We start from the raw sequence: 27,697 nt of genomic DNA on the forward strand, positions 1-27,697 counted from the left end.
AAGCCATCGAAATTTTCCATTTGGTCATAACAAAAAAAAAGCACTAAATATAGGGATGGAAAGTCAAGAATGAGGCAATTGCAAACGTAGGAAGGATGTTGAAAAAGGAAATGACTTTCGAACTGGGTTCTTTTTCTTTTCCAGATTCGGAGTAATATACCACTGCAAGAAAATTGGGGAAAATTGAGTGAGTAAAGACAAAAATGAAACAAGACTATAATCCGTATAAATAAAAAGGGAAAGAGGAGCCGAAATACACTTGGGAAAGATGGAGAAGAATAAAGATCCACTGCTATTTTGGTTGATTTGGGGTTTGTTGATTTGTTATGGGAACAAAATTGAAGGGGGAGAGGAGGAAATGAATGGAAATAGGACGAGTAGTACGAAAGTGAATATGATACATGTAGGAGCAGTTGTTGATGAGGTGAGCCCATCGATTGGTGGGGCGGCACAAAAATGCATTAAAATGGCACTGGTGGATTTCTATGCATTTCATCCCAATTATCGTAATAAGTTGGTCGTACATTTCAGAGATTCACAAGACGTGGTTGCCGCAACCTCCGCTGGTGAGTTCTAACTTCAAACAAACTTCACTTTTTACTTCTTTTTCTGATTTCTTCACTCCAATCCATTGTGGCCCCAACATCACACACAAGCATTTATATTTATATATGCATGATTTTTAATTCCATCAACAAACCATCTGGGTCGGTCCGAGGTTGCGATGGTTATGAGATGACCCATTTTGAAATACACGAATGAAGTCTAACCCAACTTTTTAAAACTAAAATGAAGTATTGTATATGTGAATTTGGGATTTGTTCTATCTACTCTCGTTTCTGGATTATTTTTTCCCTCTCACTTTCAATAAAAATAGCACAAGGATGTGAAGTAGTGATAGCGAGAGTCTAATATATATATATGTATGTATGTTTACTTTGATAATTTTCAATGGAAGCAAAATGTTAAGAAAAGACTTGGAAGAAATTTGGATAAGCTATACAATCATCTCATCTTTCTGAGTCCATACTTGTTAAGTTCTTATATTCTTTTTCTTAAATATTTAAAGTCAAAAACCAAAAGATTTTTTAAAGGGGCCTCAGCAATCTTTTGAAATTTTTAGTGAAAATCATGTTTTGATAATCTTTCTAAAAAAAGTAAATGCTTGTTTTGGTTGAGAGATATTGATCAAATTTTAAAATGTAAATACGTCCTCCAAAACACCATAACACTACAAATAAACCAAAATAATCAATCAAATAACTGTTCTCCAAAACACTACAAATAAATCACAAAATAATCACTAAGCAATCAATTACCAATAACAGATAGCAATAAACCCACAAAATTATGGAAGACTAAAAACAAAGAGCACACAACGATTTATACATGGAAAACCCCTTCGATGTGGAGTAAAAATCACGGGATTTGTGAGGAATCCACCCTTGTCAACTTCTCTTATTATGATAAAATCGAGGGAAAAAAATCCAAAACAATCATACAAAGGTTCAAAACCTACCAATACTTTCATACATAAAAGTTGAACACATGAGAGATAAAAGAATGAAAATCAACCAGTTTTATAGGTTCTGTTAAGCAACAATTACGGACAAATCAGAACTTCAAACAATGAACCAACCGTTCAAAATGAGACCTTATGTGTCCCGAACAGATTGACCAAATTTTAGCGCGATCCAACGGTTTGAACTTTAGTAATCGATAATTTTGTGAAAGCTATCTTCTCATTTTCTTCATAATGGTTCTGCTAATCCTCTCAGCAACTCCATTGTGTTGTGGTGTGCCAGACTCTGTCTTCTCATGTCTAATGCCATGTTGTGAACAATAATACTTGAACTCATTCGAAGTACACTCACCACCATTGTCAAATCGAAGACACTTCAATTTTCTTTTGGTCTCCCTTTCTACCATGACATGAAACTTTCTAAAAATCTCAAACATTTAGTTTTTTCTCTTCAACATATATACCCAAGTTCTTCGAGTAGTATCATCAATAAAAGTAACAAAATATTTATTACCATCAAATGACTCCACCTCAATAGGCTCACAAATATCAGAATTATTAACTTCAATTTTCCTTGCTTTCTGGTGGACTTCCCAGAAAAGAAAATTTTATGTTACTTACTTACCAAACAATGATCACAAGGGTCAAGAGAAACTGTTTTATCAACAAGGATAAGAGATTTACCTGACAACAATTTAATCCCCTTATCACTCATATGCTTTAGCCTTCGATGCCACAAATTTGGAGAATTCTTTTCTTCTATTACATTCAACTCAAAAGAACAGATGCTCAAGTTTCTTTTGTACAAAGAGCAACACAACTCACCTCGAGCAACTATTATACCCTTACACAATTTTCATTTACCATCACAAAAAGTATGTCGAAATCCTTCTTGATAAAGGATATTTGCAAACAAGTTAAGGTATAAATCAAGAATATGGCGCACATTCTTTATGTAAGCATGCACCCAACACATGTCTTCACATAGATATTACCTAACCCAACTATATGCTAGTTGAGCTTTCGTTTCCCATCTTTACACTACCAAAATCACAAGATTAATAGTTCATGAAATACTCTCTTTTGGAAATACAATGATATGAAGCACCTGAATTGACCACCCATTATGTGTTTGAACTCCCTACATGATGGCACTCACTGGTTGCACAAATCAAGGTGACAACATTATCACTCTGAGAAATAAGTGTTGCAGTATTTTTATCATTTTCCTCTTTTTGTGAGTCTTGCTTTTTACTTTGTTCTTTCTTCCAATGATAACACAACTTTTTTATATGGCCAGGCTTGTTACAGTAATGACATATCCTAGTATCTTTATCTGTAGACTTGGACCTCCCTTTTGAGTTACCGTGGTCTTTAGGTCCATTACTCTTGTTTGTTCCACGATTCTCAACAACAAGAGCATGTGAATTATCAACTCTCATCTACTTTCTTCTTATCTCTTCATTGAACATGCTTTGTTTGATAACATCTAAAGACAAAACACCTTATGGAATAGAGTTACTAATAGTCACAACCAAGATTTCCCAATTGTTCGACAAAGAACTCAACAAGAACAAAACCTGCATTTCATCATTAAAATCAATCTTCATAATAGTCAGCTTATTAATAATATCCGGAAAGTCATTCAAATGCTCAGAAACAGACTTCCCACCCTTTAATTTTAAATTAACAAGTTGCTTGATTAAAGAAGTTTTGTTATGTGTGGTCTTCCTTTCATAAAGATCTTCTAATTTCTTCTACAACTCATATGGGTCGGACTCCTTAGAAACATAGTTGAAAATGTTAATAGTCGTCAAAGTTTTTCTCTTTAACTTTTCTCAATCTTTTTATTCCATTTTCTCTAGTTTTGCAAGTTTAGAAATTGTGCCATCTGCTTTTGTGGTTGTTTCAATTGGATCAAACAAATCTTTGTAATATAACAAATCCTCCATCATCGATCTCCAGATGGAATAATTGGTTGATGTCAATTTTATCATTGAATTACCTCCACCATTACTAGTAGACTCCATAACAATGATTAAATAAAAATCCGCTCTGATACCAACTGATAAGATCCAAACAATATAACAACAACCCACTAAGATCTCCTCCAAAACAATCAACCAAATAATTGTTCTCCAAAACACCACAAATAAATCACAAAATAGTCACCAAGCATCAACCAACAATGAACAACATTAAACCACAAAATTATGGAAGACTAGCACACACGATTTATAAGTGGAAAGCCCATTCGATGTGAAGAGTAAAAACCATGAGACTTGTGAGGAGTTCACCCTTGTCAACTTCTCTTATCATGATAAAATTGAGAGAAAAAGAACCCAAATTAGTCAAACAAAGGTTCACAATCTACAAATACTTTCCTACATAGAAGATGAACACTTGAGAGATAAAAGAATGATAATCACCCCGTCTTACAAGTTCTATTTGGCAGCGATTACGGACAAACCAGAGTTCTAAATAACGATCCAACTATTTAAAACGAGACTCTATGTTTCCTGAACAAGCTGACCAAATTTCAGCACGACCTAATGGTCCAAACTCAGCAATCGACAATTTTGTGAAAAGCTAAAAAATACTCTTTTTTTTCTTAGGTCATCCTCATATCACATAAAAGAAAACTTAGGGCTTACAAGATGAACCAATCTAAAAATTAGTCCAATTGAACTCACAAAACACAAGTTTAAAATAAAGCCTAGATTGTAGAACAAATGGGTTGGACACCCCAGGTAGTTTTATCAATTTTAATTTCTATCATGATTAAACATGCAACTATTTTCACTTAACACAATTAAAACAGGAACCAACCAACCACAAAGCTAGTGATCATGTATACATCTAAAACGATAACATTACAATTCTTTCCTAATTTTGAAAGTTATCAAAGAAGTCAATTCAAATTAATACTTCCTTTGCAGGAAAATCGTTTCAATACAAAAATAGCATGGGTTGAGTATACACAGTGTATTTACATGCATTTCAAAAAGTAAGTTTAAAACTTGAAAGAAATCAAAGCACTTTTTACATTCCATGTAGTGTTCAATAGTCTTCGAAATTTTAGTTTTTCAAGAGACTCGTCACTACAAAGACTAATCGAAAAAGTGTTTAACAAGACTACGAATTGAACAACTTAACTCAATTTCATTTAGTGAACCAATTATACATATCTAAAGCCTTAACTAAAAACTAAACCGAAAATTATCACTTAATTTCTTTTTAATGTATGGTTACTTTTGATTAGTTCAACTTTACAGTTACTTACCTTAATAAGTAAGTGATGTTGATAATCATAATATAAACGTATGTTTGCAGTGGTGGATTTAGTAAAGAACGAAAAAGTGCATGCAATAATAGGGCCAGAGAGTTCCGGCGAGGCGACGTTTATGATAAAGCTAGGCGAAAAGGCTCGCGTCCCCATCATTTCATTTTCAGCCACAAGCCTCTCTATTTCTCCATCGCAGAGCCCCTTCTTCGTTCGAACTGCCCAAAACGATTCTTCTCCAGTCAAAGCCATCACCACCATCGTCCAAGGATTCGGTTGGCACGAGCTCGTTCTCATCTATGAAGACACTGAATATGGCAAAGGCCTCATCCCTTTCCTCACCGATGCACTTCAAGAATCCAACATTCGAGTCCCTTTCAAATACGCCATCCCCACTTCCATGGATCCCTACGAAATCTCCAAACACCTCCATAAGATGAAGAACAGGCAGACTAGAGTTTTCTTGGTGCACGTCACTTCCCCATTTGGGTCTGCTCTGTTTCCGCTTGTGGAAAAAGCTGGAATGATGACCGAAGGCTATGCTTGGCTTCTCACTAATACCCTCTCCAATTGTCTTGACGCCATGGATCCTCTGGTTATTAAATCAATGGAGGGTGTTTTGGGGATACGCCCGCATTTTCCTGCTTCAGAAGCGTTGGAGAATTTCAAGAGGAGATGGAAATGGTCGGCGCCTGAGTTAAACATCTATGGTTTGTGGGCTTATGATACCATTTGGGCATTGGCTATGGCGGCGGAGAGGATTGGGGAAGTGGACAATCTAGGGTTTCTAAAGGGTCGGGGTAGTGATGTAGAGGGGAAAACAGATATTGCGAATTTGGGGGTTTCGGAAGTGGGTCCATTGTTGTTGAAAGAGATGTTGAATATCAAGTTTAAGGGTTTGAGTGGGGATTTCCATTTGGTTAATGGGCATTTACAGCCGTCGGCTTTTGAAATATTCAATGTGATTGGGAGAGGAGAGAGATTGATTGGGTGTTGGAGTCCTGAAGAAGGGATTTGTCAAAACAGAGCGAATAAGAAACCTAATGAAAAATACTCCACATCAGTTAGTAAGCTGAAGAAGATCATATGGCCTGGAGACTCCATTACTGCACCAAAAGGATGGGCTGTGCCTGCTGATGGTGAAAAATTTAGAATAGGGGTTCGTAAAAAACATGGGTTCAATGAGTTCTTGGATGTTACTCGAAACCCTCAAACAGGGGAGCTCAATTATACTGGTTTTTGCATAGATGTCTTCAGAGCTGTTGCTGATGCTTTGCCTTTTCCTCTTCCTTATGAATTTGAACTCTTCAAAGATGATGCCGGGGACAGCTCTGTTATTTATGATGACCTCCTTCACCAACTCGCCGAGAGCAAGAAGGTCAGTGCTCTCCAATTTTATTTTCATCAGAGTTATTGCTTTGTAGCCATGTCCACCATTCAATCCCACAATTTGCGTCCATAGCTTGCCCCTCTCAAGATTTTCAAAACTGAGGAGGATATCTATTTACAGTTTCTTTTTTACATCTCATGATCAAGATTCAATTTGATTCGAATATTGATCGTCTTCGTAACCATCATCTTTCTTTACGACTACCAAGATTTTTCAACATTCTGCTCATTTCTTATGAAGAAGTTAAAATCTAATTACTTGAATAACATGACCTTTTGTATTTAGTATTATGTTTAACACATACGTATGTTTTCCAAAGTCTATGACTCTATCATCATTGGACAATAAACAATGCCTTGAAACAGAGAATAATATGCTAATTACTCATTCAATTAAAGGGTTAACACTATTATTGTGTTTGCTAATTTTCTGGATAGAAGAATAAATTTGATGCGGTCGTAGGAGATATTACTATTGTGGCCAGCCGAGCCAACCTCGTAGATTTCTCATTGCCATATACTGACTCGGGCGTGACAATGCTTGTCCCAATCAAACACAACATGCATCGTAGTATGTGGGTTTTCTTGAAACCTTTGAGTGTGGATCTATGGCTTACGACCATAGCAGCCTCCATAGCAACACGAATTGTTCTACTGATCTTAGAGCACAATGCAAGAAGAGAATCCTCGCAACCATTGGAGTTACTCTGTTTAGTCCTCTGGTTTCCTTTCTCTTCCTTAGTTCTTCCTGAAAGTAAGCTCAATTTCTTTCCTTATGGTAATTGAATTGAATTTTGGGATCAATCACATGGAAGAACAAGAAAAATGAACCACCTCCCTTTCTTTTTTGGTTGAACAGGACAAATAGTGACCAATACGCGCTCTAGGTTTGTGCTTGTGGTCTGGTTGTTTCTGGCGTTTGTTCTAATGCAGAGTTACACAGCAAGTTTGTCTTCAATCTTAATGTCAGATCAGCTACAGCCCAAGTATTTTAGCGTGAATGAACTCATATCCAAGGGCTACTATGTTGGATATCAAGAGGGTTCCTTTACAAAATCTATGCTGATAGAGCAGTTGAAATTTAACGAATCCAAGTTGAAATCTTATGCAAATGTTGAGGAGTATCGTCAGGCATTGTCTAAAGGAAGTCAAAACGGTGGTGTTGCTGCAATCTTTGATGAAATTCCTTACCTTAAGGTCTTCCTTACAAAATATGGCTCTGATTTCATCATGGCTGGACCTATATATCGAACAGACGGATTTGGGTTTGTAAGTGTTTTTCTTAAACAAATATTCTTCAAGGTTTGTCAGTTCATATGTACATCAGATAAGAAGTTGCTTGTTAATTTCAGGCATTTCCACAAAACTCTCGGTTAGTACCTTATGTATCAAGAGCAATATTGAACGTGACAGAGGGAGAGAAAATGGTGACAATTGAAACAAAATACTTTGGAGCTGGAAATCAAAATCAAGACAGCTCAAACTCCTCCTCCGATGGTCCATGTCTAGAGGTGTCGAGCTTCGGGGGCCTTTTTATTATCACTGGGATAGCATTATTGCTGGCTTTGATCGGCTCAAAATCCTTCGTCTGGCAAAAGCCTGCCTCAATGGCAAAGACGTATTACAGGAAATATGTGTCGTTTCAGCGGCATTCACATTCTGATGTGAAGGACAAGGAAATGGACGACATGTCGAAATCGTCCGAGGCTGTTTCAGCTGATGCAGATCATGGCTGCCACGATTCAAGTGCTGGTCCTGCAAAACATGTCACCGAGACCACTAGCTAAGCTAGCTTTGGTCTTTAATGAACACAACTTTGCTACACTTTAAAGAGAGCATTTTAAAGCAACCATTTTTTTAATAACAATATGCAAAGTTGGGGATCCGACCTCAATTATTGAAATGGTACAAGATTTACGTTGAGTTATGATCATTTTGACTTAAAAGTAATCATTTCCACATAAAAGTCGTGCAATCTGATGATCATAGATTTTAATTTGATCAGGACATCAATGCTTTTAATATTCCAAATTAAAATAACTCATCAAAGTCATACCTTCAAAAGCAAAATTTTTCCATGGAAGCAAAAGCTTAAAAACTATTCTTTAATTATCAAGTCTATTGCAGCAACTTGTTGAGATGATCAGTAGACTTCATCTTTTTTATTAATTTCTCCCCTATTCACATTGATTGGGACTGTTTAAGAAAGCAAAAAAGAACTAGATGAATAGGTCAAGGTCATAAACTCCAATTGATGGTTGGATAGGAGATAAACTCAAGATGATTCAATTAAATATCAGTATCTCAGTCTTTAGATTGAGTATATTGCTTGTTTAATCCTATCATTTTATAATCAAATACGCAACTATGTTATATATACGCGAAGTATCCAATAATTTATATGACCGTGAAAGGTGTGATATATTTATAAATAAACATGTAAAATTTCGAGCAAATTTAATTTGAAATTTGAAGCACACTACATTGAGAAGAGAGTGCATCCGTACCATATATAAATTGGAATCGGAAATGGGGTTTGATTTCAGTTTTGAAGATCGATCTCTCAGGCTGTGATGGCTTCATTTTGTAACTTGATGATGAATCCAAGCTGTGTTGTTGCTTGTTCAAAAAATGGGTTCAAAAAATCAATTCTTCACGACCTCCATGAACGGCAAGGCCAAAGCCCTTATTATGATAAGATTTGCCGCCCTGCCACTGATCTGCTTCCCTTGTTAGCATCGGGAATTAAAGGTGTTACTTCCAATCCCAAGGTAGTCAAAATCCCTCTCTGTTTCGTAATCTCGTTCTCTCGTTGCTTTAACCTTATGATTCCTCGTGACAGATATTTGAGCGATCCATATTGTCGTCCAAAGCTTACGACGAGCAGTTCAGGTACATTAACTGTTCTTATCTCAACACATTAATATACAAAAGCAAGAGGGTTGTTGAGAGTTTTGTTGTACAAATTTGTTTGTTTGTTTCGTTCTAAATTCATGGATAGATATCTAGCAAAAGAAGGAAAAGATGTTGAAAGTGCATACTGGGAACTTGTAACAAAAGACATAAGGGATACTAGTGCAATCTTAGAACCAATCTACAAAGAAACAGCTGGTTTAGATGGTTATGTCTCCGTACAAGTTTCCCCGTGGCTTGCTGATAACACAGAGAAGACAGTTGAGGCAGCTAAATGGCTTCATAAAAAGGTTGGTCGGCCAAATGTGTATATAAAAATTCCTGCAACTGCCGAATCCATACCCGCAATAAAGCAAGTCATTTCCCAAGGAATAAGCGTAAATGCAACTGTAAGTATATCCATTTGTTTTGTTTGTATTGTTCATTGAAAAGAAGTGGCATATATTACATTTAGTTTGGTTGGGGACCTTTGTCAAACACCTAGTGAGCGTGGACATTATGATTTAAACAGTTGATATTTTGTATATCCACATACGAAATGGTAATCGAAGCTTACTTAAATGGCTTGGAATGCTCTGGATTAAGTGATCTCTCAACCATTTCTGGCGCTGCTGCTTTCTACATAAGCAGGGTGGATGCTATTGTTGATGCAGAGCTTGAAAAAATAGCAACCCATCAGGCCCTTGAGCTCAGAGGAAAGGTAAAGTCCACTAGCTAATACCTAAAAACAAAGTTGGAATCACTCGAGGGTTTTTCAAGTTGTTGATTATGCTATGCAGACAGCAAGAGCTCAAGCAGCGATTGCATATAAGATATTCAAGGAGAAGTTTTCGGGCCCAAGGTGGGAGGCATTGGCAAAGAGAGGAGCCAAGAAGCAGAAATTGATGTGGGCCTCAACTAATGTGAAAAATCCAGCGTACCCCGATACCTCTTATATTGATCTTCTCATTGGACCAGAAACGGTGGGTTAAATCTTCTTTCTCTGTGTGTGGACCATTCTGATTATTACAATAGAGTAAGATATTGTTTTTTCTTTCAGATATCAACTATACCAGAAGAAGCTCTAGCGGCATTCATGGACCATGGCATTGTTTCAAGAACTCTAGATTCAAATATGGAGGAGGCCGAGAGTGTTTTCAGGGGAATTGAGAAATTGGGGATCGATTGGAAGGCCATTGGCTCGCAGCTTGAGGACCAAGTGTTGGACTTGTTCAAGAAAAGTTACGATGCTGTTCTTTACAGCTTGCAGCACAAGGCACTGATTTATTAGCTGCCCATTGTTCATGACGTTTTATAGCATTGTTTGTGTTGATGCTAAAGTCGAAGGTGAAAAAATTAGAATGATGAAGTAATAATTTAAGCTCATATGGAGTTATAATGAAATATTTTTTTAGGAGAGACTTGAAATTTTTATTTTCTTTTTAAAAGTTGGAGGTGGGTTTTTTTCTAATTAATTTCAATGATTAGTTGGTCATGTATTATTTGAGTTCATGTCTAATTTTGTCTAAAACTTATTTTTGGTAGTAAAAATAAAAATCACAATAGTTGGACTAGGACCAACTTTCAAATGTAAAAACTAAAGAAATGAAAATAAAAATTACTTGAATAATGAGTGTTATGAAGAAGCAGTGATGAAAGAATCTCAAAGAAATTATGGAAACTCAAGAAATGAAGGGAAAAAATCATACCACGATCAGTTTTGGAATTACATGATTTCAGAGACTCCTTTAGCTCAAGGTCTGTAAAAAACAATTATGGAAGAACTTTTGAAGAACTAAGAAATGTTAAAACTTAATAAATGAAAAAACAAGAAAATTTTGTTGATCAACCTCATTATTGGGTCGACCCAGGCTCTAAGTTCAATAAGTCTAAGACATAGTTTGGACTTGAATTGGGTCAACCCAACTTTGGATCAAATTTTAGGCTGAATTGATGTTACACTTGGGCCAACTCATTGAATTAGTTCATTGAATATTAATTTTTTATAAAAATATTTTTTAATATTTTTATAATTAAATGTCTTTTTAATAATGAATTTCTACTTTTTATTGATTTTTTTAAATATTGATATTTTATTTATTATTGATAATATAAAGTTTTCATTATATATATATATATATATTGTTGATGCCAAATTTTGGTCAAAGGAAAGCGCACCTAACCTCTATGTGACAATAACGATAAATTTGTAATTGAGAGAAGAGAGCACTTGCAAAACAAAAAAAAAAAAAAAAAAAAAAGACTTTGATGCCTAAGTCAGTAAGAGAAAATGGGGAGGAAGCCTGAAGTTTAAGACACCTCATATGGAGCCATAAGGGGTATATTTATAGGAAAATTTGACCTAAGTTGTCCCCTAGAGTTTAAAAATTAGCTTAGGATAATTAGATGACCTGTCGAACTAAGAGGCGGGCTTGATTTTTAAGTTTGGCTAGGGCTGGCCAAACATCTTGTTTGGGCCATATCTCAGACCCAAAATAGTCTCTCGGGTTGGGGCATGCATGCATTTGGCAAGGCTCGACCTCAGTCTTGGCGGAGGCCAAGCATGCTAGCTTGGGCTAGGCCCAAGCCAACTCTCTTTTCCTTGGCCCATTTTGGTTCTCAATTTTCATTTTTCTCATATCACACTTCTTCTTGACCTTGTTGTTTCTAAACATCAATTATACCTTTTAGTCCAAAACAACCCAAAACATTAGGCCCTACTCTCATGTCAGGTCTTGAGGTTTGGCACGCCTTGAGAGTATAACTTCTTTTCACTTGCAATTAATCTTGTCAGTCGATTTTCTTAAGATTTGTACATTGTCTCAAGAAAGATGAAAATTGATTCCTGAGAGATGAGGAGACAATCTTGTCAGAAAGATGAAAATTGATTTCTTAAAGATTTGTGCACTATCTCGAGAAAGAAAAAATCGATTTTTTGAGAGGTGATGAGACAATGTTGTCAGAAAGATAAATCAATTTTTTTTTTTTAATATTTGTGCATCGTCTTAAGAAAGATGAATATCGATTTCTTAAGAGGTGAGATAGCAATCTTGTCAGAAAGATGAAAATCAATTTCCTTAAGATTTGTACATCGTTTCAAGAAAAATGAAAATCAATTGCTTGAGAGGTGATGAGACAATCTGAAAAAAAATCAAAATTTGATTTCTTTATGATTTGTGCACATTCTCAAGAAAGATGAAAACCGATTTCTTGAGACTTTTTACAAGCATCTTTTCGTTGACCACATGCTAACTGAAAAGAGAAATTTAGTTGTAGTTGGCTTCGGCCTCAGCCATTTTGTAGTCAACCTCGGTCTTGGCAACCCCCAACTTTTGGTCAAGCTTAAAGTTATCTTACAAAACTCACTTGATTCTTGCTTTTCAGATCTTCTACTTCTCTCTAGTAGGGAATCATATCACAATCCCCTTCTGAAGAAATATTTGGTTTATATAAAAGTAAAATATTCCTTGGGCATCAATTGCAAACAATTCGTGGAAGATATGATATTTATTAAAATAATGAAAATAACAAGTTCATGTTTTGGAATGAAAATAACAAGTTGTAAATAGGAATTTTAAAATAAAAGAACGAAATCTATTTATGATAGTGCTCGCTTTAACTTCGATTGGTTAGTCTCGCTCTGGTTGGCTTTAGCCTTGATTGCACCAACCTCAGCCTCAGGCAATCAGCTCTTATCCTATCTGATTTTCAGCACTGGGTTCTGTTCACCTTTGTTTTGTTTTTCTTCGTGCTTCTCATCTTTCTATCCAAACTCTTTCAAGTATCCATTATGAATTAGCGCTTAAATATCATCTTTCAATTGATTGCACTCTCTTTTGAAGTGCCCATGATCTTGATGGTACATACAATAATAGTCTCTCTTTTATCAAGATTTATTCTAATCTTTCCTAGATGCTCATTCAGATTGGTGTGTTGTATTTCCATGAGAATCTCGTCAGCAGAGATTGTTGTAGGGGTATATTTTTCAAACTTACTCGTCTGTTCGTGACGGGGTGCCTCAACTGAGGTCGAGGTGGGCTTCGCTCTTCCAATCGCCTTCTCTTTCAATTTCACTCGTCAGTATAATCTCGGCCGTGTAGGTGACCTATTCTAGTTCCCCTTTCATGTGCCTATTTCTTCGACTTGACCAATTCTTCTGCGTTCTTATATTTTTGTGCTTTAGTTATGAATTTAACATAAGTATTGGGTTCTCTCTTACCAATCGATCAAAGGAGTATCTCATCCCACAATCCAAATCCTATAGTAATCAGTGTTGCCCCATCAGTATATCCGTCAACTTGAAGGGCTTCAGTATTGAAACGTGCAACATATTCTCGTAGACTTTCATTTGGACCATGTTTGATTGTTAGTTGATGCATCTTTGGCTTGTGCTAGTCTTTCTCGCCTAATAACTGGGTAACAAAAGCTCGGGCTAGTTCCTTAAAAGAGCCAATTGATCATCTCTTCAGTTTTCTGAACCAATCCCTTGCTCATCTCGTTAAGGGAGAAGAGAATGCTCGACATCGAATCACATTAGATACCCCATGAAGTTTTATTTAGGACTTGTACATGTCAAGATGCTCTACTAGGTCTTTCTTGCTATCATAGGATTTAATGGTTGAGACTTTGAACTTCTGGGGAAGCTCAACTACCATGATATCGTCAGTAAATGGGGGGTTCACCTGTTCGATAGTGGATAATTGAAAATAAACCCTAATTAGAGTTAATGAAAAAATTAGGCAAAATTGGACAAAGTTAAGATTAATTAAGGTGTTCCTAACCTTAATTTAAGTTCTAATGAATATCCATAAGATGTTTTGACCTTGAGATTGAATTAATTTGAAATCTTAAGTTAATTTTAAGATAATTTAATGATTAAGTGTAATGTGAAACCCTAAAATTGGATGGCATTAGGGTTTGGGAAAATTTAAGTATATTTAAACATGATTTAAGTCCTAATTGGTATCATTAAGATACTTTAAACTTAAATTGGACTAATTTGGGAGAAGTTAAGGTAATTTAAGTAATTAAAGGGACTTAACTGTGAGTAAATCCTAAATTGAGTGAAATTAGGGTTAAATTGAATGGAAAACCCTAAAATGGTCAAGACTGTAACTTAAGGAAAATTGAAGTGGAACTAGTTCTTATTGGAGATTAATTTTGGGATCTTAAGTTAACTTTAAAGTAATTAAAGGACAAAATTACAAAGTAAACCCTACATTATATTTAAATTAGGGTTTTGGGAATGTTTAAGTGAAATTGGTTATATTTGAAGGTTGATTTTCAAATAATTTGATTATGGTCACGTGGAGAATAACCAAGGGATTATGAAAATAATTTCAGGATAAATAGGAGTTGAAGGAACTAGAAATTTAAGGAGAAGTCGATTAACAGTGAGTGGTTTTAATTTCAGTATTTTGATATGAAAAATATATAAGTATGGTAGTGTACTATGATTTGTGAAATGTGTTGGCATGATCTATTTTAATTGATTATTATTTCAAAAATGTTTTGAATCATGATTTCTGAATTTCCATTGATTTTATTTGAACTGGAATTATAAAAATGTAGTTTGGAACCTGATTTACTTTATTATAATGGTTTTGTAAGAAAACCTCTTGATGGTGGAATAAATGATGTTGATTGGTTTGTGAAAGTGGTTTCAAACTACTAATTCTTGCACCCAAGAGATGGTTCTTTCCTATGCTACTTGAATGTGTTTTAGTAGCAGCGCTTAGGCGATCAGGGGTTACCAAAGTTAGATGTGGCTAGAGCGTTCCAATAAGTCTAGAGAAATCTATGGCTATAGTGTCACCCAGGGGATCAGGGGGATATCGGGGTTAGATGTGACCAGAGTATACCTAGAAGTTCATAGGAACTTGGGCCTGTGGTGTGTATCCATATTTAGCCTTGAGGTAACTCTGTATGCTTGTTGATCTTATTGTTTAGTTTACCATTCCTTGTCAGAAGTAACCCGCCATTGTAAACGAGTATTTAAGCATAGGGTTGGTGTGGTTTTCTGATAAGTCATGAATGCTTTATATGAGATATGATCATGCCATTATTTTACTAGCACGTGTTTGAAATGTTATTTAATCTTATATACTTTGCCAATGATTTACTGAATGATTTTAATAGTTTTCTTTGATGTTTTAGAATGAGAATATTTTTATTCATATTAAATTACCACTTACTAGGCTTTAGCTCATGTTTTCAATATTTTATATTCCCTCCCCCAAGTTGAGATAAAGTTCCTAGTGCCTATTACCAATGATAGGGGCTGAAGTATTTAAATGTTTACTTCCAAACTAAGGTTCCTACCCATGGTGAAGAGTGCAACTTTTCATGCATCTAAAGACATTTTTTCATCCAAGAGTCATGATGAATCTGAAAATTCAGATTCATTTACGTTATTAATGTTCTATGTATCTATTTGATTTATGTATTTGCATTTATTAAAGGTTCATGTATTTACTTGAGTAGATGAAAGATTGCATCCTTTCATAGCGTCTTTTCATTCAGTATAAATAATGTTGTATTTTTCACAATCAAGAGATAGAAAAACATTTCGAAATATAGAATCTTAGGTTTTAAACCTTGAAAGCTTTTAAGCTTTATTTGTTGTATGTTCTTATGATAGAATGCATGAATATTTGAAGCATCAAGTGAGAGTTGATTTGTCTTGCTTGTGGAGTGCTTTGAAGATCAAGTGTTGATGGGAGTTTCTAACTTTGTCTGATCCTTGGTTCATTAGATCATCTAAGTAATCTGTCATCTAGCCTATCTTAGGGGTTGGGATCAAATTGGTTATGGGGTCATTGGGGGTTGAGTTCTTTGGGTCTTGTTTTTCAACGTGGTTCTTAGATCCGATTCTCGAAGGTTTCTTAACATTTTGGTATCAGAGCTTGGGCTCTAGATCAGATATATGTTTCCGTTGTTGCAATATCATTTTTTTTTCTTATTTAACTTGTCAGCTTTTGTCGCAAAAAAAAAAAAAAAAAAAAAAAACAAAACAATAAGTGTCAATTTTGTTGTTTGTTTAGTGTTGTTGTCTTTTTTTGGTTCATAGATCGTGTCTTCATCTCCAACAATTTGTTATTTGACGTCTTCAAATTTAAGCTTTGAGAAAAGTTGTGTAATTCGATGGCTCAAGAAGATGACTGTAAAGTTGCATAGCAAAGACATCCTTAAGATTTGGGGAAAAATCTTCTTGAAGAAGGGAGAATGATAGGCAAATAATTGACAATGATAGGAGCTAGAGCATTTAATGTTTACTTTCAAACTAAGGTTCCTACCCATGGTGAGGAATTGCAACTTTTCATGCATCTAAAGACATCTTTTCGTTCAAGAGTCATAATGAATCTGAAAATTCATATTCATTTATGTTATTAATGTCCTACGTATCTATTTATTTATGTATTTGTATTTATTAAAGGTTCATATATTTACTTCATACACGAAAGGTTGCATCATTTCATAGTGTCTTTTCATTCAATATAAATAATGTTGTATTTTTTACAATCAAGATATAGAAGAAAATCTCGAAATGTAGAATCTTAGGTTTTTTAACCTTGAAAGCTTTAAGCTTTGTTTGTTGTGTGTTCTTGTGATAGAATGCATGAATATTTGGAGCATTCAAGTGAGAGTTGATCTTTCTTGCTTGTGGAGTGTTTTGAAGATCAAGGGTTGATGAGAGTTTCTAACTTTGTCCGATCCTTGGTTCATTAGATCATCTAAGTAATCTGTCATCTAGCCTATCTTAGGAATTGGGATAAAAAAGAAGCCTACACTAAAACATGATTAAGTTTGGCCCAAAGAAGATTGGTGGTAGTTGCCAATTGTGCTTCTAATTTTGCCACGTAGTTGAAATCCTGAAGAATGAGTAATATTCTGCATTTCACATATGATTTTCATTTTTGACAGATTTCGTACTCTCTCTCTAACTCTCTACTATCATCCTTTCTTCTCTCAAATTATTCTTAAGGTTTCTAAGGAAATCAATGAAGAAGATGAGAAATTTTTAAGCATTCAACTCAAGAAATGTAGAGAGGAGAAGAAGATGAACACATTGATTATAGTGGTTTGATCTTTGAGATCTCCATCCACTCTCAAGGTTTGAATCTATTTTATTTTAAGCTTTCTTTGAGTTCTCCTCAATCAGATTTACACAAACCACTCATATACATTTTACACTGATTTTACCTCTCTCGATGATATATATACAGTGAGTTTGTTTTCTTTTTTATGACAACAATGAATCTGAGAAATTAGTTTTATTTTGTTACAACTAACTTCATTTCTGATGTGAGGTGAGCTAGCTTAATTTATTTAGCTAAATTTTAGCTCATTTACTCTTTAACAATTTACATATTCTTTAGGGGAAAGGATACTGAACAATTTATCAAGAATTTTGCTAATTCTATGGATTTTCGTGGTGCAAATCCTCACTCAAAGTTACTCTACAAACTTATCATCCACATTAACTGCACAAAGACTGCAACTTTCTTATCTTGATATCAATGACATAGATAAAAAGGGTTACTCGGTGGATTATTTGAACAGATTTAAGATGGTATCAGACTAGGTTACTTTAAGATATCATGGGTTCAAGTCCCTGCAATGTTATTTCCTCCCCAATTAATATTCATTTTCACTTGCTTGGCTCTTCTTCATATTTCAAGTCTGCAAGTGAGGGAGAGTGTTAGATGATATAATTAAATTTGTCTTTACCCATTAACTTAAGCTATTGGGTCAATTTTTGATTTAAGACAAAAAAATCTTGGATTTAGTGAAACCCGATTGAAATCCTATGGAAGCCTTGATGAATATAAGGAAGCTCTGGAAAAAGGAATCAATAATGGTGGAGTTGTTGCTATTTTTGATGAAATTCCTTGCATTAAGGTCTTCTTTGGAAAATATCCTTCTAAGTTTTGAATGGTTGGCACCATTTACAAAGTCGATGGATTTGGTTCCCTAAGTTCTGGAAAATTTCACCAGCTGACTCGAAACTTTTCTACCATTGACCTTTTGCCCATGCGAAATTCCAAAATTATCCACAATTTTTAAAAAGCCTTCAGACTGTTTGGTGAGACAAACACGAATCAAAGCTTGAACTTCACTCGAGCTAGTAATTGGAAAAACTCGACTCTCAAAGTAGTGAAGTTCTTCTAGGGTGAGGCACTACAATGATAGGGTCTCCCTTCATTTCGTTCATTTCCTAATCGTTGAGAGAATACTAAGCGTGCGTTTAGATATTACTAAGCGATCAAATAGAGATTACTAAGCGATCGTATAGAGAATACTAAGTGATCGTTTAGCTAACTGTTACGCGATCGTTTAGACATCTGTTATGAGATTGTTTAGCTAACTATTATGCGATCGTTTAGATATCCATTATGCGATCGTTTAGATATCTGTTATGCGATCGTTTAGTTTTTGTTATACGATCATTTAGGTTTTGTTATGCGATCGTTTAGATTTTGTTATGCGATCATTTAGTTTTTGTTATGCGATCGTTTAGATAAATTTGTACTAAATTTGAAGAATACAATTGGTGTTGTACATTTAACTAAGCAAATAAATAACTAAGCGATCGTTTAGATAAATTTGTGCTAAAATTACATATTGTATAATTGATGCTAAAATTATATATTGTACAATATAAATTTGTACAGTATAATTGGTGTTGTACAGAAAAAACAAAGTGAAAATTACATATTGTTTAGTCTAGATGGGCCAGTGCCAGTTGTTATCAATGTTTATCTGCACGTTTTCTTGTTATGTTCTTTCTGACCACATCGTGTACACCTGTGTATTTGTCGTGACTCCTCTCCAATTGAAGGTATCCTGACGGTTTGACGTCAACCTACACTTGCGGTGGTAGAATTGGTTCAAAATCTCCAACATCTCCAATATATGGTCTTCGAACCCATTCTTGACTGTGTTCGACTGGGAAGATTGGTTCGGTGTAAGCAGCAAACACACACTCAACTGTAAACCATTTTGTACATAATGTTTGAACATTAATGTTTCTCAGGGTCGTTGCAGATATTGCATGGGAGCATGGGATATCGAGGCAATTAAACTCCATACACGTACATATCTGTGAACGAAGATCAACCAACCCCCCAAATATCCATCGTCCACATTAATTATATACATATTCACCGGAGAAACACGATATATTCTAGACATCAATTCTGATTCCTTAAGAATACTTATTGCTTAATCGGTTACAATGTTTGTGCATGCCATTGCATGTGTACGTCGAATATAGAACCAACCTTGTAGCCGCTCGCGGATATGCTCTAATAACTTTGTGATTGGTAGTTCTTGGGTATCTTTCAACACTTCATTGAGGCATTCTACTATATTTTTTGTCATCTTGTCATACCTATAATGGACTTGATAAACCCTTGCCCACCATTGTAATCCAACCTCCTCAAGATAGGCCGTCACACCAGAATATTGATGGAGCTTAGCCCAATACATCTGAAAGTTAGACATTCTATAAGCTTTCACCGCTAGGTAGAAGTGTGGGATTATGTCCTTATTCTTAAATTTGTCAACCAAATTTTTCTGAATATGGTACATACACAAGACATGAAATGCATCAGGGAATATACTTGCAACAACCTTTGCAATTGAGATTTGACGATCTAATATAATCACTAAATTGGGAACGTCTTCTATCGAAGCCTTCAAATGAGTCATGAACCAAGTCCATGATGCATCGTTCTCACCATCTACAATACTGAAGGCGATAGGATAGATGTTGTTATTTCCATTGATACACGTTGCTATTAACAACATACCTTTGTATTTCTCATGCAAATGGGTCCCATCAACAATGATTACTGGGCGGATGCAGTTTAGAAAACCTCTGATACACGGACCAAGTACCATGAAGACGTACTTAAAGTATTGTCTGTCCTCTACTTCAACCTCAAATATCGTACCTGGATTTTCAAGCTTAAGTGTCTCACCATGTGCCTTAATAATAACACATATGATTCTTCTGGTGACCCTCGTGCATACACCAATCCGTATTCTCTAGCATGATAAGCCCATCCGTAACTTATGTTCACTCCATAATCTCGTGGGACGTTCTCAATTATATCCCTTGGACGGTAAGTTCGACCAACATGTTCGTATTTGGACTTGATTAAGTGTCCAATAACCCAACTTTTTGCTTGTCGATGATTACCAATTCTCATTTCAAGAGAATATGTATGTTCGCTAGGATATTTCGTCACTTTGAAGGAATCACTTTCTTTCATTTTTTTTTTTGCATGGACCCTTCACTTGCATTCGTCCACCGAACATCGGATAGTTAGCAAGCTCTTTGTTGACTTTTTTACACGGTAATCAAAGTTCTTTCTTATTACAAGCATCGATAATTTAACTGACAAGTCATATTTCGAAAAGAAAATTTGACCGACCTTTATATCCTCATCATTCAAACAATCATAAGGTATTGTGATGAGGTTGTCATACGATGGGCCCTTTGATGATCTGGATATATTAAGAAATGGTTCGGTTGGAACGGTGGAATGCATTAGAACCGAAGGCATCACAACTGGTAGAATGGAAGCAGGTGGGGTTGGAACATGGATGTTAGGTGTTGGAGAAGTTTGTAGTCCTAAAGATTGTCCATATCCATGTTTAGTATCGAATTGTGAAGTACATCTGGGTTCATTGTTCCAACTAAACCAAGTTTCACTTTGGTCATCCCCCAAATTACTGGCTCAATATGATCATCAAGTGAAGATATGGTATGAATTGGATTGGGTTGATTGGTTGGATTGCAATGCTGATTCATATTGTCCGTGTGTACTCCATGATTTTCGCAAGGTGTAACTGATACAAATAACAGCATCCAAGATGCATCATTGCCTTCTAAAAAGAAGCTAAAAGCTTCATCGTCGACTATGTCAATTGGGGGAATCGGGACCAATAGATTGTAGCAACATTTGATGTGTATATAAAACATATCCGGATCGATATTCAGTCGTTGGTGCATCATAACTCACTAATTCACTGATTGTTATATCATTTCTGACTTTCAGACCTTTCATATGACCATCAACATAATTTCTTCTGGACTCATCCCAATCCCCACTAAATCGTACAAAGATGCGAAGTAGCGTCATTGATCTACAATGGGATAAATAAATCACTAATAAGTGAATGATGGTTTATACATTACCATGTGATCTTGTATAAATTATTATGCGATCATTTATACATTACCATGAGATTATGTATAAATTACTATGCGATCGTTTATACATTACTATGTGCTCATTTATACATTACTATGCGATCGTGTATAAATTACTGTGCGATCGTTTATATATTACTATGCGATCGTGTATAAATTACTACACGATCGTTTATGCATTACTATGCGATCGTGTATAAATTACTACACGATTGTTTATAATTTACTATACGATCGTGTAGTAAATGATCACATAGTAATGTATTGTAATTTAATGCTAAACGACACTTATATTGTAATGAACGATTGTGTATATATTACTACAGGATCGTTTATAATTTACTAAACGATCGTATATAAATTACTACATGGTCGTTTATAATTTACTATACGATTATATTGTAATTTATGAATGATTGTATAGTAATTTATACACGATCACATAGTAATGTATAAACGATCGCATAGTAATATATAAACGATCGTAGTGTGATTTAATGCTAGACGACACTTATTATGAAAGCGATCTGGGAGAAGAAATCGTACATTGAATGAAGGGCAGAAGAAACCATTAAAGGAAGAAGAAATGTGGACTGAATCTGACGATGAAAGCGATCAATGAAGATGTTGGATTGAAACTCTGAGAGAAAGCTACGAGAGAACAATGAGAGAATTTCGTGGGGAGTTTGACGACAGAAAGTGAATAATGAGAGCGACGTTCCATTCTCTTCAATGCTATTGGAAGAATATTAGTTGGGAATAAATGTTTTGGTGGAATGTTGGTGGTGTATTGAATGCACATTGAATGAAGGGCCGAAGAAATCGTTGAAGGAAGAAGAAATGTGCTACGGTATGAAGACTTTTTAAAAATTGGGGGTAATTTTGGAATTTCGCATGGGCAAAAGGTCAGTGGTAGAAAAGTTTTTAGGAGGTCATTGATAGAAATGGGTTTTGGGTCATTTTTGTGAAATTTTCCCTAAGTTCTCTTTCTTTCTTTCATTTTGAACTTAGCTTTGTTTTGTATTTTGGGTTTATGAAAATTATTCCGCAGCCTTCCCAAAAGAACCTCCTTTGGTGGCTTACTTTTCAAAGGCAATATTGAATGTGACTAAAGGTAAAGACAAAGGGGGCGTTTGGGACAAATAGTTAGTTTGGTTATAATAGTTTATATTTGTGGTGTAGATTATTTTAGTTTTGATTATAATAGTATGTGTTTGAGGTGTAAATTATTTTAGTTTAAGAAGAAAATAGTAAAAACTATAGCAAATAATAAATATTGTAGCAAATGAGATTTTGAAATAATGTTGACTATAACTACTTGGGACTACAAAATAGTATTTATTGTAGTAGAGTTGGTTATTATAGTCTTTTAGGATAGTTCTTGTCTTAAATACTCTAAAATGTCTATAATTGAGTAGGAATACTTCTCAAGTCAAGATCAAGATACTACACCAATCGAGATTCCAGTGATTCACCTCTGGATGTTTGGAGGTTTGGTGGTTTATTATTCATCATTATTGTTGTTGAGATTTGAGGTTTTTCTTCATTAAATTTTAATTTTAAGTTTCTTAAAGTTATTGTTATATTTAATTTTCAGTTGGATGCACAAGTAAATGTTAGATCTAAGATTGTTATTTTCAAGTTTTCTTTATGTTTTGTAAGTTACTATTTTTAATGTTGTTTTAAATTGTGAGTTAGTAGTACAATTAGGTTCATTCTTGTCTTATATCAAGGTGGAGGTACTATGTATTTTGTGCATCACAATTTAGTGTACTAAATTTTGAGTATCGCATTTTGTATATCACCATTTTATGTACCACATTTGAGTATCACATTTTGTATATCACAATTTTAGTAGCACATTTCTTATACAACATTTTGTGTGTCACCAATTTTTTTCTACTTCAATAAGAAGTTTGAATTTCCACTCTCATTTTTGTTTTTTCTTCTCTTTGTTTAACAAACATTGAGATATTGATTTTGCTTATGTAACATTTATTTATTTTTTATCGATTCCATTTTCTCGATAATTGTATTAGAACTATTTTGATTTTTCAACGACCGCAGTTGCCAACTCATTGTTATTAATATATTTGATCCAGTTCCTTCTCACATATTAGCCGGACTCGACTGGCTACGAGCCTTCATTCACATATTTCCGCTCTTCATGCAACTCATTCTAGAATACATTCTGTTCCTGCTACTCCACCGCGAGCAACTCATTGTAGAGTACATTCTGTTTCTGAAAAACCAAAAACTAGTCAACAGCAGATTACATCAACTTTGCAAACAAGTTAATCTGGAGGACATTCTGTTTCTGAGATGGCAATTCCACTGAAGAGCCACGCAATTTGGCGTCAAAAATGAAGACTAAATCGACCATATTTAACTCTATACTTTGATGCAGGTAATCAGTTGGATTTGGTTTTACTTGGCTACTGTTTATAAATAATCTCTCTGTAAAGTACATTCGCCTTCAAAAATAAAATTTATGGTTATGTTTATAAATAATAACCTCTGTAAAATACATACTAAAATAAAACTGTTTTCTGTGCAATTTCTGTTTTCGATGTTAAATTTTAAATTGTAGAAATATGGATATCTTTTAGTAATGTATTATAAATCATACTATATTAAAAAATAATAATTATACAAAAAAGAATTTAACATAAAATAATTCAACAAATTAATTTATAATAGTTTATATTTGAATAATTATAATAACTAATTTTATAAATGTAGTATTGAACACATTTAAAATATAATCTAATTTTTGAATCTGTTATCAAATACATATAAAAGGTTTAAAAGCACTTTTTGTTCATAAATTTTCATGGAAGTAGCAATTTAATTCTTGAATTTTAGTTGGTAAAGATTTAATCTATATACTTCAATTTTTTTTTAAATACAGTTATTTTAATATTTATTGACAAAAATAAGATTAGTTTGAAAGTATTGACAAATATAGAGTTGTGAAATCGTGGATGAGATCCACAAGTATCAAATCAGCAGATAAGTATTGACAAATATAGAGTAGTGAAATCGTTTACCTAATCCACGATTTAAGGCTTAATCGTGGAAGGAGTCCACGATTTCCTAGACACATGTCAAGTAACTTCACAAGTTTGTCTCGTGATGTTATAAGTTTGTCTCGTGATGTGACGTCTCATGAAGTTATTTCACATGACAATCTATTCATCTTCACGAGACGTATTTATTTTTTCATTATATTATAAGTTTGTCTCGTGAAGTTACTTCACGATACGTCTCGTAAAGTTACCTCACAGGACAATCTATTCATCTTTACGAGACGTATTTATTTTTTTTCATAACATTGTAAGTTTGTCTCGTGAAGTTACCTCACAGGACAATCCATTCATCTTCACGAGACATATTTATTTTTTCATAATGTTGTAAGTTTGTCTCGTGAAGTAACTTCACGAGACAAACTTACAACATTATGAAAAATAAATACGTCTTGTGAAAATGTAAGTGATAGAGTAAATATGCATAAAACAGAAGCTAACAGAATCTTTAAGCACTCTAATTACACTTAGTTTGAGTGATAAGCATGCTATAAAAACAAAAATATACAAAGAGGGTTTAAGGAGTACAACCTTTGTAGATTTCCTTCAAATCCTTGCTATTCTTCACGAATTTGACCTTCAAATCTTCAATAGACTGCCAAGAGAATCTTCTCTGCTATTCTCAACCTTGGATTTGAGTGGTGGAATTCTGAATTGATAAGGGATTAAGTTTGGTTTTGGAGAGTTTGATAGGAAAATGGTTTCAGCAAAAAATTCTTTGAAATTTTCAGTTGCATACCCATCAAATTCTTCAAATTAGAAGTATTTAAGCATATTGATCATGCAAGCACTCACTTCATCAACCATTTGACACTTCAAACAACATTAGCAAAGTGGTCTAAATGTTAAATCAGGGAGAAATCCACTAACAAATCCAAATTTGGATAAATCCATTATTAATCGTTGCAAAAGAATAATCTTGAGTACATTATTAAAATTGCTAAAACTTGATTGGATTTAAAAGCAATTTACTTGTAGAATTTGTTTATAATTTCAGAATGACGAGTTCAATAATACAATTGTTGGCATCGAATAAACTCATCGGGGATAACTATATGACTTAGGAATTAAATTTGAACATGATACTTGTGATAGACGATTTGCGATTTGTCTTAACAGAGGATTGTCCTTCCATTCCTAGCTTCAATTCAACCCGAAATGTTCGAGATGGGTATGACAGATAGGTCAAGGCTAATGATAAAGCCCATGCTTATATCCTCGCCAGCTTATCTGATGTTTTGGTAAAAGGAACATGAGGATATAAGTACTGCCAAAGAGATTATGGAATTTCTGTGAGGAATGTTTGGACAACCATTCTTCACCCTGATACATGATGCCATCAAGTACGTTTACAATAGCCGCATGAAAGAGGGGACCAATGTTCGTGAACATGTCCTGGACATGATGGTCCACTTTAATGTGGCAGAAGTAAACGATGTTGTCATGGACGAGAGAAGTCAAGTTGGTTTTATTCTGGAATCTCTTTTGAAGAGTTTTTTGCAATTTTATACGAATGCATTGATGAATAAAATTGAATACAGCTTGACTACTCTGCTAAATGAGCTACAGGCTTGCCATACAATGTTAAGAATAAAGGGTCTGGAATCAGAAGTAAATGTTACTACTGTTGACAAGAGATGAATGTCTTCCAAGCCTGATGTTGCCTCCTCTTCGAAGAGTAAGAGTATTCCTGTGAAGAAGCGCAAAGGGAAAGGGAAGAAGAAACATGCTAGAAAGAAAGGTAAGGAAAACGCTGCAGATAAAGGGAAATGTTTCCACTACAATGAAGAAGGGCGCTGGAGGAGAAACTGCCCTCAGTATCTTGCCGAGAAGAAAGCAGAGAAATGTAAATAGGTAAATTAGTTCCTAGGGACCACTTTCTCAGCTTGACTAGTGGGAAAAGTTGCTGCTTGATCTTACTGCGTTTATGATCATGTAAAGAACAAATTGTATATATTTTTATGATAAATGAAATGTTCATTTTTCAGAAATTATGTTTGTTCAAGAAACTTCTATTAAGAATCAAATTGTTTAAAGCCATTTGTAAATATTCAGATATTTAAATGGCTAGATCAAAGTATAGAAAGTTTAAAAGTTTCCAGATCTGCCTGTTAACAAAAAGTTGTTAAAACAGGTCAGATGCGTCTTACTCAAAGAGTTGAGAGTACCTCAATGTAGTGGGAGGAAAGTGTGCTTCCTGGCCATTATTGAGAATAAGATGCATCCCCATATAGTTTAATTAAAAGCCTATTGTATATTAACATGTTTACAATAGTTCTCTCAACTAAAGTGTTTGAGAATCACCTAGTAGGACTAGGAATACCAGATTAATAACCTAGGGTAAGTGGGAGAAATATCGGGTATGGGATACCGAATGGTAAACCATGGGTATGGGATGTCCTAGTTTATTATATTTCTCTATAAAACTCAGAAACTCGGTCTTATATATTGGATATATAAGTTACCATTGGAGTTTTAGTCTAAGTGGGAGTTTGTTGGGTTTTATGTCCTAAACTCATGGTATGTAAACAATGGAACTTATTTTGAAAGTTCAATACGGTGTTATTGAATAGATGTTTTTCTTAATAGAAATCCAATAAATCTAAAAGTTCCTTGACTATTAAATGAGTACTTGAACTTTATGTGGAGACATAAAAGTGGATCAGGTTCGAGTAAATAGTCAAAATTATCTATAGTATATGAATAAGGTTGGGTACCTTATTCTGGTAACACTATTGGATGCGGCCTGCTCTGTAGTTGTTACAAAGAGTTGTAAAGTGCTACAAACGAAGTGATCCTAATTCGTTCATGTTGGGGCATGAGGTGTGAGGGTGTCCTTGTGCAAAAGGGTTTATATAAGATCGGACCACAAAATCAGTCACTCTTACTTTATAATGTTGTTTACTGTTTAAGACTGACTATTTCAAAGCGATGTCTAGGTAACTTGACCTTAATACCTATGAACTCCTATTTATTTGGCATTATCCTTAGATTTACATAAGTGAGGTTTGGCCCAGCGCCAGCTCAATAACCTCCCATTTCAGGGGTAAGACTGGATAGATAGCTGGAGACATAGGGTGCAAGACGGAATTCACTCCTACCCACTTAGAGATAATAGAGAGGTTGTTCCCTTAAGTGTTGATGCTGGGTCTTGAATAAAGGGTCCTGTCCTTTCATTGGCCCGAGAGGGACTCGGTTTTGTTGATTGGATCACAAAACAATTTTTCATTAGGGGATCAGTGGGACTAAAGAAACAAAAGGTAATTTTGGAGGTAAAACAGAGATTCGACCCAGCCGTTATT

The 27,697-nt window shown here is 34.7% G+C and overlaps 2 protein-coding genes across 4 annotated transcripts; both read left to right on the top strand.

Moving 5' to 3' along the window:
• Nucleotides 1–271: 271 nt before the first annotated feature.
• On the top strand, nt 272–8,135 carry LOC120071803 (glutamate receptor 2.2-like). Of its 3 annotated transcripts, none has more exons than XM_039024189.1 (5): nt 272–566; nt 4,856–6,183; nt 6,633–6,948; nt 7,054–7,463; nt 7,547–8,135. In XM_039024189.1, exons 1-5 carry the CDS (start codon nt 359–361, stop codon nt 7,979–7,981), a joined length of 2,697 nt encoding a protein of 898 aa, XP_038880117.1. In that variant the 5' UTR covers nt 272–358; the 3' UTR covers nt 7,982–8,135. The 3 variants fall into 3 exon arrangements, with proteins under 3 accessions (XP_038880117.1, XP_038880118.1, XP_038880119.1); XM_039024190.1 differs by having other exon boundaries at nt 6,636–6,948; XM_039024191.1 differs by lacking the exon at nt 272–566 and having other exon boundaries at nt 4,675–6,183.
• Nucleotides 8,136–8,555: 420 nt separating this feature from the next.
• Nucleotides 8,556–10,546, top strand: LOC120071804 (transaldolase-like). The gene is made up of 6 exons (XM_039024192.1): nt 8,556–8,965; nt 9,037–9,086; nt 9,196–9,496; nt 9,619–9,807; nt 9,887–10,069; nt 10,147–10,546. The coding sequence occupies exons 1-6, from the start codon at nt 8,768–8,770 to the stop codon at nt 10,375–10,377; spliced, it is 1,152 nt and encodes a 383-aa protein (XP_038880120.1). The 5' UTR covers nt 8,556–8,767; the 3' UTR covers nt 10,378–10,546.
• The last annotated feature ends 17,151 nt before the right edge of the window (nt 10,547–27,697 follow it).

This window comes from Benincasa hispida, chromosome 2 (genome assembly GCF_009727055.1).
Source record: "Benincasa hispida cultivar B227 chromosome 2, ASM972705v1, whole genome shotgun sequence".
Classification (NCBI taxonomy): Eukaryota; Viridiplantae; Streptophyta; class Magnoliopsida; order Cucurbitales; family Cucurbitaceae; genus Benincasa; species Benincasa hispida.

What these genes read in the sequence shown, in the direction of transcription:
- LOC120071803 (XM_039024189.1), top strand. Translation starts at nt 359, where the DNA reads ATGAATGGAAATAGGACGAGTAGTACGAAAGTGAATATGATACATGTA. An exon ending in GGTTGCCGCAACCTCCGCTG is followed by an intron (nt 567 to 4,855) that starts GTGAGTTCTAAC and finishes GTATGTTTGCAG; the next exon opens with TGGTGGATTTAGTAAAGAAC. An exon ending in AACTCGCCGAGAGCAAGAAG is followed by an intron (nt 6,184 to 6,632) that starts GTCAGTGCTCTC and finishes TTTTCTGGATAG; the next exon opens with AAGAATAAATTTGATGCGGT.
- LOC120071804 (XM_039024192.1), top strand. Translation starts at nt 8,768, where the DNA reads ATGGCTTCATTTTGTAACTTGATGATGAATCCAAGCTGTGTTGTTGCT. An exon ending in GTGTTACTTCCAATCCCAAG is followed by an intron (nt 8,966 to 9,036) that starts GTAGTCAAAATC and finishes TCCTCGTGACAG; the next exon opens with ATATTTGAGCGATCCATATT. An exon ending in GAATAAGCGTAAATGCAACT is followed by an intron (nt 9,497 to 9,618) that starts GTAAGTATATCC and finishes TGATTTAAACAG; the next exon opens with TTGATATTTTGTATATCCAC.